This window comes from Apaloderma vittatum, unplaced genomic scaffold (genome assembly GCF_000703405.1).
Source record: "Apaloderma vittatum isolate BGI_N311 unplaced genomic scaffold, ASM70340v1 scaffold14013, whole genome shotgun sequence".
NCBI classification, from domain to species: Eukaryota; Metazoa; Chordata; class Aves; order Trogoniformes; family Trogonidae; genus Apaloderma; species Apaloderma vittatum.
This window is the reverse complement of record NW_009707585.1, coordinates 25,585-39,917: the sequence shown is the minus strand read 5'-3', so window position 1 is coordinate 39,917 and position 14,333 is coordinate 25,585. Positions and strand designations below refer to the sequence as shown.

The 14,333-nt window shown below is 41.6% G+C and overlaps 1 protein-coding gene across 1 annotated transcript; it reads left to right on the top strand.

Annotated features, from left to right (window-relative positions):
- Positions 1–851: 851 nt before the first annotated feature.
- Positions 852–12,288, top strand: UROS (uroporphyrinogen III synthase). Its single transcript, XM_009866269.1, has 9 exons — positions 852–914; positions 1,647–1,730; positions 2,708–2,804; positions 4,560–4,634; positions 5,713–5,787; positions 8,168–8,251; positions 8,672–8,757; positions 11,450–11,548; positions 12,151–12,288. Exons 1-9 carry the CDS (start codon positions 852–854, stop codon positions 12,286–12,288), a joined length of 801 nt encoding a protein of 266 aa, XP_009864571.1.
- The last annotated feature ends 2,045 nt before the right edge of the window (positions 12,289–14,333 follow it).

Genomic DNA, 14,333 nt, shown 5'->3' with positions numbered 1-14,333 from the left:
TTTGTTTGCTTTGACGCTTGGTATATTTGTTTATGTCTTTGAATTCAACAGGAAAGTAACACATAATCAAGGTAAATGTGCAATTAGAGAAGGGATTTCTGATTGTTTCTGTTAGTGCATTTGTTTGCTTTCATACCTGGTATATTTGCTTATGTCTTTGAATTCAGCACCAAATTCAACTTTTAAGGAACTGAGAACCATCATCTTCCATTTTAACAGCAGAAGACATATCTTAATTTTTCATTTTACATATTGTTTATTATAGACATATCAAAGAAGGCATGTGAATATTATAATTTTTTATGTGTATATATGTACACATATATTTCTATTTAAAAAACAAATTTTGAAACACTGCCCTGCACACATTTTTCCCCATGAAAAGGATGAGACCCCAAATGCATCAAATTCAATCACTTGATACATAAGCCCTCGTGTACTCATTATGCTGGACAGAGGGTGGAAACCTTCGTGGAAAGGAATGGAATAGAATAAACTTTTATAGATAGGAGCTTATTATGTTGCTGAACGTGACCACATTGTAGCGCTTGCTCCTTTTACAAAATATTCTCCTTTAAAACAGCGTTCTCCTTGGTGACTTTCATTGTGGTTTCTCCCTTAAGCAGTATTATCTAAAGACAGCATGTTATTTGTTGGGCTTATCGGGGGGATACTCATGCCCAGAGAATGTACGTTAACTGCTTACTCATTGTGTAGAGAGCACTGCAAGCGTTAGCAGCTCTTTGAAGCTGAGCTGTTCCAGTCGCTGTTCAGTAGAAAGTCCTCTAGATCTAATTTAGATAAATTCCTTTATTGTATTTCAGAGTTCTTTTGCTGCTATTTGGTAAACAATGAAGGTTCTGTTGCTGAAGGATCCCAAAGAAAAAGACTCAGGACCAGACCCATATATTAAAGTGAGTAAGCTTGTGAAAAGGTAAACTGTTTTGTCTCTTCACCATTAAATAACAGTTTCGTGCATTCATCAGGAATTTAACTGTTTCAAGTGCTTAATCAAAATTAGGAGTGCGTGGCTGAAATTATGCTAAGAAAAAATATGCTAGAAAAACGGCTGTTACTGAAAAAAATATTTGAATTATGGGGCATTCATACTGAATTCCCCATTAAAGCTCTCAGCAGAGTAGTGCTTTCAAAACAGTTTCATTTTAATCAATGAATTGGTATTGATTAGGTTCACATGGGTAGAATTAAGATCACAAAATAGCAGTTTTACTGGAAACATAACGTGAAAAAGAGGTTAGCGGTGCTCTTGTCCTTTCTGTTACTGCCTTTAGTCACGTGAGTAGGTTTTACTTGGTAAGAGCAGTTCTGTTGACTTCAAAGAGTTTACAGAGGTGCGCAGGAATATTTGTAGGACTAAGTGATCCTTTGCCACTTCAGACTTAGGTGCTGGTGTGTACTGTAACTGTTCAGTAGCTGTGTCAGGTGCCTCAGTTCCACGGCTCTTTATTTATTTACTGTTATGTTATAATGCTAAATAACTAACAAACCCAAAATAGATTCGCTAGTAAAAGCAGATAAGATGCCTTTGTATATTACTTCAGGAAAAACAAATATTTGTTCTTTGAAAAAACGAGGATACTGCTGTTTGAAATCTGTTTCAAGAGGTGTAAACCTTTTTTTGATAGGAATTAGGATTATACGGATTTGAAGCAACTTTGATTCCAGTTTTGTCATTTGAATTCGTATCTCTCGAATGCTTATTTGAGAAGGTAGGTTTTAAATTATTTCAACAGAAATATTATCAACATTATTTCTATCTTATTTTCAACAGAATTTAGGCCATGATTGCCAAGATGTCCCCTTTTGGGTACCTCTTCCTGTGTTTTCACACACACAGACGTACATGATATATTATTGGGTTCGTCATAATACACTGTTACATACAACATCAAGTATTTTGCCCATACTCGTTAAAGAATTAAGTTGACCAGGTAGAATTCACTTTTAGGTTAATGAACCATAAATCACAGCAGCTATCTGGGCATTTTGTCACAACAAAAACGTTAGAAGACTGTAGTGACATTTAAAGGTTTCCTGAGGTTCACCCTTATGTTTTCTACTGCATCTCCAAGTTACACGGGATGAAACTGTGTATTCGGTGTTCCCTTTCTGCTCTTTCTTTCAATGTGTGTATTTCATTTTAAAATGTCGTAAAGGTTTTCTGAGAGACGTTCCCTTTATTGACAGTCTCCAACACCGCTGAACTTTTCTAAGTGTTTGAGTGCATCATGATCTGCATCTACATGTGATCTAAGACCATTTTTCCTCTTTTTTTTTTTTTTTATTCTGATCTCTAAGACCCCATGAGTAATCTTAACTGTTCTGTGACGGGGCAGAGGGCAAGCAGCTGCCTGGGGAGTGCGCTCTGCTCTCTGTGTTCCAACTTGGAATAATGGTTCATTTTTCTTGTATGAATCTGTAAGTGCTTCATATGTCATTCACTCATCCAGTGACAGGAATCCTGGTCTCTTCCTACAGATTCTCAGAATTAATGTAATCTGTGCAAGTTTCGTTCTGAAATTGAGATTTGTTAGACATTTCTCTTATAAATACTCTGCTGAGTGTAATATCTGCCCTTTTCAGTTTCAGACATTTATTGAAGTTCTTCACAAGATTATAGAGAATTGATCAATGTATTTTTGAATTTAGTTACTAATTTTTTTTATTCTTTACTGTTTGTAAGTAGCTCTCTCATCCAGAATGTTATGGAGGCCTAGTTTTTACCAGCCCAAGAGCATTAGAAGCCATCAAGATATGCTTAAAAGAGAATAGTAAGAACGAAGGTAAGTGCGTATTTATATCCCTTGGTCTTTCTGTTTCAGTATTTTATGAAGGTTCTAATTTTATTTTACCCACGACAAGGTGTTTGGAGTATGCCTTTTTTTAAAAAGCTGTGTCTCATAGTTCTTTTGGCATCTAAAAGAACTCATGCTAAATTGAGCTTTAAAGGAATTGAGGGTTGGGTTTTCTGCACTTAACGCAATTTTTAGGAATGAAAGGAAGGAGCTTTTGGTGCAAAATGCTAATTAGCGTAAGCTCTTCCAGTTATGGCTATCTTTGCTGAGAAGAGTTGTAAACAGAAACTCATGTATGAGGAGTATTTTGCTGTGGTGCCTGATTTTTGCTCACAAACCACTTTCCTCCCTGAAAGAGAGGAGCATTTTGTCAAAAACGCTATTTCTGTGTCGACTTCATATAAAATGTTACCAGATTTCTCTGTCTTGAATAACAATTTTATCAAGTGAATTAAGCATTAGCTAAAAAGCAGTGAACAAAGGGTGGTAAATAAAAGCCAACAAATTAGCTGTAGCACTCCTGCTAAATAGAAATTTCTAAGTTCTTAGATGAAGTGGTAACTTTTGGCTTTGAGTTTCTATGTGCACTCACATTGTGTCTTCACCTGCTTCATATGTAGACTGTAGTCATATTAATCAATCTACAGCGAGTAAGGTTACACTCTTGAGTAAGCATTAAGTACACTGCCAGCTGCTTTTCACATTTTCAGCAGCAAACAGCTGTATTTTAGGATGTTTGGTCAAGTACAGTCTTTTATCTAGAGTTCATCCCTAGTCTCGATTAGGAATTTGGGGTTCTGCTGTAATACATATTTTATGCAAGAAATGAGTCTTTAGGTCCTATCTGAGTTCCTTTCAAAGGTAATAAATCCTTTTCTTTTTCCTTCTTTAGAATAGTTTCCTCTGATTTTATTTTATTTTTTTACTGTTGTAGTTTCTACTTCTGATTTTCTTCCCCAAGAATACTAGAAAGGAACTCAATGTCCTATGCTGTAGCGTTTTAAAACAAGATATTAAAATCTATTTTTTATTAATATCTATTTTTTTATTAATATCTATTTTTTTACCCATTGGGATTTCAGGCAGAGGGATCAGGTAGCTGGATCTGAGACGTGTAATCTGTAACATACTTACTGCCTAAAGGAGAAAAAACATTTCTTTGTAATTTTATTTTAGTCTCCAGTACATTTTATTTCTGAGCTGATAACTTATTTTTGGTGTTTTTCTTGTATAAAAAAGAGTTGCATTACAAAGTACTGTGGTGAATGGAGGTAGATTTTTTGATCCTTTTATTTATGGTCTTAGAAGATTATATTTGTTTTTTTCCCTAAGCCTTCAGTTTTAAACCAGCTGTTTGTATATCTAAATCTCCCTTTGAACTGTGTGCTGGGTTTTCCTGGGAGTTTTGATGGGTTTTTTTAAATGCTTAATGCCAAAAATATAAATGAACCTTGCAAGTTGCATGGGAGCTGGCACAGGACACGTGTGCATTAAAAATGCTACTTAACAAAAGCAGCTAAGAGCTGTTTACACAAATTAGACTTCTAAAAACATGTCGCAGGCTGCTATTTACACAATGAGAAAGCACATGAAAAATTCATTTTGTACATCCCGATTTGCCGAAATATGTAGCGGAGTATTAATTATTATTATTTTGCTGTGTTTGGGGATTAAACAGAAGTCCAACCGCTCATTTAGCATTCGCAATTGCCCAATGCTTAAATTTAATGTAATGTTTTTCAGAATGGTCGCAATCTCTTAAACACAGATGGAATAGCAAACCAGCGTACGTGGTAGGAAAAGCTACAGCTTCTCTAGGTGAGTATAAAAAAGGAAATCTCAGATAAATCTGTCGTGTAAGTACAATTTTTTGAGTGTTAGCTGCTATTCGAGGCTGTTCAGAAAAATGTATAGGTGAGTTTGAGGATTGAGGGTTGGATTTTCCACATTTAGGCTGTTGTGAGAAATGAAAGAGCTTGTGGTGCAAATGACTAAACTTTTATAAAGGGGCGATTCGGACACCGGGTAATTCTCTACACATTAGAACCGTATGTGTTTAGCTGAGCTAAGGATCTAGCTTCTGTTTGGCCATTACTCCTATTGTAATGTGATGGCAACTGCTTTAAAAATATGGTCGAATTCCCTGGTTTGAGTCTGATGCGATGTGCGTTTTGTGCGCGTGACAAAAACGCAACGTAGATTTTACTTTATGAAAGCCTTTCTGATTGTAAAGTTGCACTGTGGCTTTAGCTTCCGCTAAACCACACAGGAGATATTACAACAAGATTCGCGTTTGAGAATTTTAAAGGGTCTCCATGTTTTTCTGCTTCTAGTCCAAAAATAATTCAGATAAGTACTGGCTACCTCTACAAAACCCATGTTTTTTCAGGCAGGCTGGTACCAATACTGGACCGGCAACCGGTGACACCTTACAAGTGTCCTGAATCAATCAAGTCCTAAATTAGTTAACTTCTCAGAAACTCCTCCCTACTTCCTTGCTTAGGTAAGAGCAGTGTTATGCTCTCGGATTTTCCGACTGGGTTTTGGCCTTCGCTACAAAGACAGGCTCCCTGCTCGCTGCAGCCAAACCGTGCCGGGAGCTGCGGCCCGTGCGGCACAGGCAGCGCTTGCTGTTTCCCCGCTTCGGGTATGAGAGTTTTAAAAACTCTCTGAAACAGCATGACTATCCCCAGAATTCTTCTGCTGCACTTCTTTTCCAGAACCAATCTTTCGTAGCGCGTTACCGTTTCAAATGCTCTTGATTTTTTTTCTTTTCAAAGAAGTATTTGCACATGTGGATCAGGTGATGTCTCCTTTTTGAACGTATGTTTCTGTGATAGTAAATATAAATTGTTCTCATTGATTTGGATATTTCTTTGCTGCTTTTTGGTTACAGTGGAAGAAATTGGCCTTATTCCACAAGGAGAAAAGTCTGGAAATGCTGAAAAATTAGCTGAATATATTTGCTCAAGTAAGTATCTGAAATCTACTTAAATTAAGCAAATATACCTTCCATTCTTTCAGAATTTTCTGATGCTGAGTGTACTCTGAAGCAGCAAAGTACATTACTGTGTGTATCTCTTATGCGTAGAACCCATGAATCCAACTTCTGGGAGTGTGAGTGAACTCTCTAAAAGATAATAAAAATACTTTGAAATACCTACGCAAAGTTTATATGAAATTTTAGACTCTGCAATTAATAGCAATCGATGACCCAGTAGACAAAGTATATTTTCCTAAAAGATCAGAGCTCTAACGATTGGAAATTGCTTCTTAGTCATAAGATTTAAAGGATTGTGACTCATTCTGTGGGATGTTTGGGTGATCAAACTTCCTCTTAACCAGCTGATGCTGGGGAATTTTCACCATGCCATAGTCCAAAGCAGGTAACGAGAACTCCTTCCTCCAAATGAATACGTGGTTTCAGAGGAATCTGGTTTTCAGCAGCAAAGGAGGGTGGTTTTGAAGAAGTTGCAGAAAGGGTTAGTTGAAATTATGACTTATGTTTTGTTTACCAATTCTGCTTTGGTTAAAGCTGTAATGCTGATCCGTGCGCTGCTTCGAAATGTATTATCAGATTTTTGGGTAATTTAAAAGTCTAGTTAGTCTCCCTCCTCTTTTTTTTTTTTTTTTGGCTGTAATTTTTTATAATTTCCAATAGGATTAAGAAACATTTTTAAACTTGGGGGCTGATTATGTTTTGAGCGGATGAGTCAGAACAAGCTGTGAAAAAAGAGGCTGGTTTTGGTACAGCCTGGCTTATAGAAGCTCGGTGAAGAATGTCATGAGCAGGAACTGCCGGGGCAAGGAGTTTAACCTCAGAGCTCCTGCCAGACCTGGGGATGTTCCAGGGCATCCATGGCCGAGGGACGTGCTGCCTTCGGAGTGTCTGAGAATCGTCTGGGAGGAGCAGTTACCGGAAGGAGTCAGCACAATTAGTCCCCAGGCACTCTGAAACACGTCGCTGAAATAATCTCTGTACCAGGTGAAAACCACACCCAAAGCTCAGGGTCTCGGCAGCGACCTGTTGGCTGGCAAATCCTTCTCCGTTACTTTTAGGTGACCTGGGGTATGTCCCCCCTTGTGTAAGAAGGCTGGGAGCTGGATAGTGAAGCCTCCTAGTGAGATTAGGGGGTGGCTTGCAGTCTGATACCAAGGAATCTCCTTCAGTGAAGGACTTTCTGCCCAAAATTTAAAAAGGAAAACAGAATCCTTCATCGAGAGGTTCGTGCAGTGTCCACTAATTAACCAGTGCTGTGAAAAGCCGTGTTATTCCGCCGGCTGTATGAGTTGTAGGAGGATTAATGCTGAAATAGATTTTATCTTATTATTTTCAAATCTTTTTTGCATTCTGTCCCAAGTTCATTCTTTCTTCCTGTAATTTATTACAAGCATATCTGTGATTTCTAATAAAACTTCAGTGTGCGTTTAGGACAGTTGGATATATCTGTTGACTCCTACAAGGGTTCTTCCTTTCTGTTTTTTTGCCCTGAGGCCCCTCTGGTGCTTACTGTTACACACCAAGAATCTACATGCAGTGCTTAGTCTAGCAGTCACCTCTTAAGCATGTATTAATATTGGAATTAGTAAGAAAATAATGTCTTGAGGAGCTCTCATTTATTCTGAAAGATGAAACAGACAAAACCAATGGACGCTGCACACCGGGTATATCCCGTCCTACCCGAGGGAAGTCCCAAAGAACCACGTTTCAGACAGGTCCTTCCCAAATCCCCAACGGGCTGCCACATGTTGGCCACGTAACCGTAATTCGAGGTGGAGGTCGCTGCCCTCGTACAGGACACGAGCAGGTGGGGAGATCCGCTTCCACCCTGGCAGTGGAGGTACAATCTTTCCCCTTGAGGAAGAGAGCTTCAGAGAGATGGAGGCTTTTCAGCACAGCTTTTCTGTCCTCCTCCTCCTCTTTGTCTGCCCGTGAATATTCTTTTGTATGCAGAGAGCTGTCATCTATTGAGGGGACTAAGATTTTAAATATAAAAATTGAGGGAGATTTGTGTTTCCGAGGAGGAGGAGGTAACTTGTGCTGTAGTTGCTTTGCTTTGTAGAACGGCAAGGGGAATAGAAATGCAGTTTATCTCTCATGAGATCTTTTTAGCCAATGCATTCATATTATAGTTACGGAATATTTTTTAATTTACATGCTAAGTAGCCTCTGTCCTCTGAATGGTGGATGTGGTCCCACTGCAAATGTTTTCTGCTGTCCTAGGGCTGTGTCTGTGGTGAAGCACGCGGCTAAACGCAACGTTTGATAGCTTTAAAACATATGAAATGTATCGTGCTTACTCTTTATTAAAAACGTGAGCTAATTAAAGTTCTCATTTGTGTGTTTACAGGAGAGAAACCTAACTCCTCCGCTCTGCTTTTTCCTTGTGGAGCCCTAAAAAGAGAAGTACTTCCTACAGTACTTAGAGAAAAAGGTTGAACTTCCCTTGGAGCTTCATTTTAATTAGTCAGTGATGAGAAAAAGCTGTATCTAAAGCTTGTGAACAAAATTTGAATAAGTAAAAATTGCTGTTTTCTTGGCTAGAAGTTAGAGAATGGGAGTAAAACTGGGGAGGTTGGGTTGTGCTGCCCACAGCTCTGGGACTGAGCCGGCGAGCGAGGCGATTTGCCATGTTCTTCGCTTGTATTCTTGCTTCCGAGATGGAAAGTAACTGAGTCCTGTGATTACAGATGCTTTAGTAGGTCTTGCGACACTAGAAGTGCCTATAGATCCTCCGCAGAATTTTTTCCCATACCTTTTTAGCCTGAGATAGTAAGCTTGGGGCAATTAGTATGTTAAGAATGTTTTACTGAAATAATGGAAGTTTAATTCTGGCTGGATGTTGTGATTGCAGGTGTACCTCTGGAAAGCCTCACTGTCTATCAAACAACCCAACACACTGACCTGCAAGAATCTTTGAGCCGTTATTTCTCACAACAGGTATGGAATGCTGATATAATTTGAGAATTTTTGAGGTTTATTTTAACACCTGGCAGAATATACTCACTTCTCTTTTTTCGGCTGCCTCTTAGTGGTATTTGGGGTGCTACAAGAATATCCTCTGTAGGCTTTTCGTTTGTTTCCCTGTCCACTGCTAAGATAATCACAGAATCACAGAATGTTGGGGGTTGGAAGGGACCTCAAAAGATCATCTAGTCCAGCCCCCCTGCCAGAGCAGGATCACCCAGAGCAGGTCACACAGGAACGTGTCCAGGTGGGTTTGAAAGTCTCCAGAGCAGGAGACTCCACACCCTCTCTGGGCAGCCTGGGCCAGGGCTCCGGCATCCTCACAGGGAAAAACTTTTTCCTAATGTTTTTGTGGAACCTCCTGTGCTCCAGCTTGTACCCATTGCCCCTTGTCCTGTCATTGGATGTTGCTGAGAAGAGCCTGGCTCCATCCTCCTGACACTCACTTTTTACATATTTAAAAACATGAATGAGGTCACCCCTCAGGCTCCTCTTCTCCAGCTGCAGAGCCCCAGCTCCTTCAGCCTTTCCTCCCCAGGGAGATGTTCCATCCCTCCATCATCCCTGGGGCTGCGCTGGACTCTCTCCAGCAGTTCCCTGTCTCTCCTGAGCTGAGGGGCCCAGAACTGGACACAAGATTCCAGATGTGGCCTCACCAGGGCAGAGCAGAGGGGCAGGAGGAAATCCTGTAATCCTGTAGCAAAAGTTCCAGACAAAGAGCAAGGCTCTCAGTTCCTTGTTACAGCCATTTTAAATCAGCTTAAAAGACACGATGCCTCCCTTTGAAGAAGAAAAAACTTTTCACATTTTGTCTAATTTTCAAAATACGTGCATGTTTCAGAATTATTGGGAAATAACTGCATACATAATCACATATCACATAATCACGTATCACATAATCACATATCACATAACTGCATACATAATCACATATTCAGTTTATTCCTTTGAGCTGGACGAGACTGCTTCTTAAGTAATGCCATGTCAGAAATTATATTTAGCTAGGATCTTTATTGAGCAGCTTTATTATTAATTGTTCTTAGTATAATTGAAATATCACTAGACATCTTTGCCATACATTACAAATCAGAATCCTGTAGTCATCTGCCTTGCATAGTTTCAGTGTTCCTTCTCTGATTATTAATGTTTTTCTCTTTCTAAAACCATCTAGTAAATGTCATTAATCAACAACCAGTGAAAGATTTGAAGGTGCTAATAGTTGCTTTTATTTTTTTCAAGACTGGCTTTCTGAATTTTCCATCTGTAGGAGCCCACATGACATCTAGGATTTATTTGATTCAAAATACAGCCTTCCCTCCTTACAGAAACTTGGCCTGCTTGAGCACGTTGCACCTCGTTTTAAAAAAATCTCTGCATTAATGAAATTACATCTTGATTTTAAAGTGAGGTTTTTTTGCGAGAGGTTATGGCACGTGGAGGCTAACTGCTACCAGCCGGGAACTCCGGGAGCCCACAGAATCACAGAATGTTCGGGGTTGGAAGGGACCTCTGAAGATCATCTAGTCCAACCTTCATCCCAGCACACCCAACCACTACACCACAGCCTCAAGTGCTAGATCTACTTTTTTTTTTAAACACCTCCAGGGTTGGTGACTCCACCACCTCCCTGGGCAGCCTGTTCCAGTGCCTCACCACTCGTTCAGTAAAGAACTTCCTCCGAATATCCAATCTAAACTTACCCTGACGCAACTTGAGGCCATTTCCCCTTGTCCTGTCATTAGTAATTAGAGAGAAGAGACCAGCACCAGCCTCACTACAGCCTCCTTTTAGGTAGTTGTAGAGGGCAAGAAGGTCTCCTCTCAGCCTCCTCTTCTCCAGACTACACTGAGTGGCGAGTGGCAGTTCCAGTCCCCATGGTCTTTAGTTCGTAGCAGATACACAAGTGAGCCAAGAGCACCTGTGCTTTTTGTACCTTCCCAAGTGTCAGTGCGGAGCCCTTCAACCATGTTTCTCCCGCAGTTTTTAGTTGCTCTTTACTGATGACAGTGGTGTCCGTGTGTTTGGCACCCGTGTAAAACGCCGAGCGGCTCAGCTGCTTTCCGCACTCGCTCCAGCCTCCTTGGGTTGAGCCCGGCTTCCACACTGGGCACTATAAAATAACAACAGGTGTAGGTTGGGTGCAAGTGGTGTGTTTCTGGTCGGGCAGAAAATAGTGGTAAAGGAGGCACACGAGCATTGGGTCTGCCCCTTGCGGCGCGCTGTAGTTTTAAAGTATCTCCTCGTCTTTGCCAGAGCATCTCAGGCTGGGCAGAGCTTAGGGAAAACCACCGGAGCTGGGAAACGGAGCGGATGTGCCGGACTGAGATGGATGGGAATGGATTTAGGGAAGTGACATGTTGAATTTTCTCGCTAAGCGGAAAAATGAGGATGGCTCCAGAACACTTCTCAGTGTATTTATCAGCAAGCGCTCGCGTGACGGAGTATTTGGTTGAAGTCACACCTCAGTTTCAGCATTCGGTGGTAGAAGGGGAATTTGGGGGCAGCCTGCACCGCAGGAACCCCTTCCCGTTGGCTTAAAGGCTGTTTCTCCTCAATAAAATCACCTCATGCCCATAGAGAGACTGAAGGGATTTCCCGGAAAGCCTACGGCTACGCTGCAGGGAGAGGAGGTTACCTGGGCCAACCTCTGGTTATTTCTTTTCAGGGAATTCCGGCAAGTGTCGTGTTCTTCAGTCCATCGGGTGTCAGATACTCCCTCCAGCACATTCAGAAGCTATCGGGAGATTTTATCAATGACATCAAGGTACCTTCTTTTTAAAAAGTGGTGAAATAACGATAAGGGGGTAAGTTTGGAGAGGGCGAATGAGAGAGAGGAAGGGTGTTACACCCATTTCAAACCTATTTTCTCTTTTGTTTGTGTTCATTTCTCTGAAAAGAACCTACACTTATAGCAAAACCAAATGTTATTATATAGCTGAAAGCTTTTTTTTTTAAAAAAAGTAATTGTTTTCCCCTAGAACTTTTTTCACCCAGTCTCCACAGAGGTTTCCTCTCTTTGTGAGGTTGAAGGTGTGAATAGTTCTTGCTTGAATCAGCAATTACAGGCGGAGCCTGTTACCATTCCTCTTGCTTTTCCTGTTGTGTGGGGCTAAGACCTTTAAATGTCTGTAATTGTGAGATAAATAATCATCTTCCCTGAGTCCTTTCTAAGTAGCTCAACTGCCAGGTGGTTTTTAACGCTGAAAACCTTCAGCCTGGAATGGTGAGATGCGCACGTTGACGTGCTGACTGTGTCGGCAGAGGAGGAAGGATCCGTGTGGAAGCAACCAGTAAGAGCTGACACCACACCTGACCACGCTTTGAGAACGGCGTAAAGCGTCATTTCGGTATAAAATCTCATTTCAGTTCGCTGCCATCGGGCCAACCACCGCCGAAGCCCTGGAAGCAGGAATCGCCGTGAGCTGTACTGCCGAGAGCCCCACGCCCCAGGCCCTGGCTGTCGGGATCCAAAAAGCACTTCACTCCCACACCTTACCGAAATGAGGGCAGAGCGCGCAGTCGAAGCTGAATATGGTGCTCTAGAGGGTTTTTGTGTTTTGCAGACCCGTTGTCCTGCAAGAAAGTGTTTTTCAGGACTGTGCAACACTTGTCAGGGCTGGGTGTGAGAGGTTTGCATCCAAGTATCTAAGAAATCTAGAATTTGTCCAGCATAAAGCGTCTCGCTCTTCCCCTTTTTCTCATGTGTGCAGTGGAAATAATTTACGTGGACATTCCTTGAAAACTAGTTCTAAGAGGCTGATCTGCATCAGAGCAGTATATGGAAATAAACGTATCACCTCAGGTATATCCTAGCACACAAGGCTAAGGATTTAGTTTCTCTATATAGAGTCACTTTTACATGAACACTTTCTTTTCTGTTTGTAACATAAAAGCATCCATACAGTACAGTATGTTCTGTTTTCCAGATATTTCTATTAAAGCGATGACTGTAGGTTCTCAGTGGAACAGGACAATTCTTGCCATGATGTTGCACGGTGTGGAGCTAATGGCAGCAGGTCAGCTGTTGCCACTAAATATCTTTAGAGCACAGGGTCTTAAAAAATTAGGTTTTGGTTTCTTTTCCTGCAATGAAGGAGGGTTTATTAACAGAGAAATAAACTGTCTTATCATTGTTAATAAAGGTGTTAGAGTTGTCTGATTTGGTTTACACTTTGTTTCTCTGCGAAAGGCAACAAAGTAATCCCATTTAGCACTGATGCTAAGAAATGCAGAGAAGATTTAAATCATAATATACTCAATTATAATCCCCATGAAAGTCATTCACGGTGTTAGTACAGTGCTGAGGTTCATCAGATGACAGAGAAATCCTCATGTGCTGCAAGTTCCTGTTCGCTTAACACTGGCTGTACGACCTGGATTTCCCCTGAGGTCAGATGCTCCATAACTAGAGGAAGAGCTAAATCCGAACCCAATTGTGTTGATACAAACTGAAGTCGCTTCAGAGTGTGCCTGTGGATTCACCGGTCAGGCCGGGCGCAGCAAGACAACCGCTTTGCTTTATAAAGCACTTCAGTTTCTTGTGATGAAATAGGATCTTGGGACTAGGCTAAATGCTGGAAGACAATGGTGGAACAGATACTTAATCCTTAGAGAAGCACATCCTGCAGGATACTGGAACCACTCGGTGACTGAATGGAGCTGCAGGCCTGAGCAGACACGCCCCAGAGAGAGAAGGCAGCGAGTGATCACACAGCAGTTGTTTACTTCCCTGTGGCTTCTTTTTTTTCTTTTAAAGACTGTTGAAGTTAAGCTGCTGGAGGTTCAGATTCAGCTGGGTAACATCATTATAACATAAAATAGGGCTCATCCTGGAATCACAGAATGGCCGAGGCTGGAAGGGACCTAAGAGATCATCTAGTCCAACCTCCCTGTCATGGGCAGGGACGCCTCTCAACCAGATCAGGCTACTCAAGGCTCCGTCCAGCCTGGCCTTGAACACCTCCAGGGAGGGGGCAGCCACAACGTCATCTCTCCATTCAAAAATAAATCCATGGCAGAGCGAGGATTTGGCATTCTGCTCAAGGCCCTGCAGCACTGCTGGCAGCGCCGATGTCCAACAGAGGAGAGAGCAGGGAGGAGATTTGTGTCAGCTGGAGCCCCGGGCAAGAGGCAGAAGGGGACACAGGGGCAAGAGAACTAGAAACAGCAGCTGATTGTGGGCTTGTGCTCCCTCATGCTACGTGTAAGTTACGCCTCGTTGTCTCACGCATCAGCTGAGGCTCATTTCTATGTGTCTTTCCAGCAAAATTCAACAGTTGCCATCACTGCCAAGCACCACTCACTTACTGCTTGTAAGAGGACAATAGAAAAATGAGGCCATAAAGGGTTCTAGCAGGAAATGAGGTTGCCCTTGGTTTGCTACAGCAGGCAGCCCGTTCCTTCTTGGCCTGTGGCAAACTGCCGATAACGTGGAAGCCTCGATTTGCAACAGGAGAGGTTAACACGCAGGTGAGGCAGAGCTGGCTTTGCTGTGGGATGTGGAGGCCACACAAACACTTGCTGCGACTCCACTGATGCCGTGTCCGAAT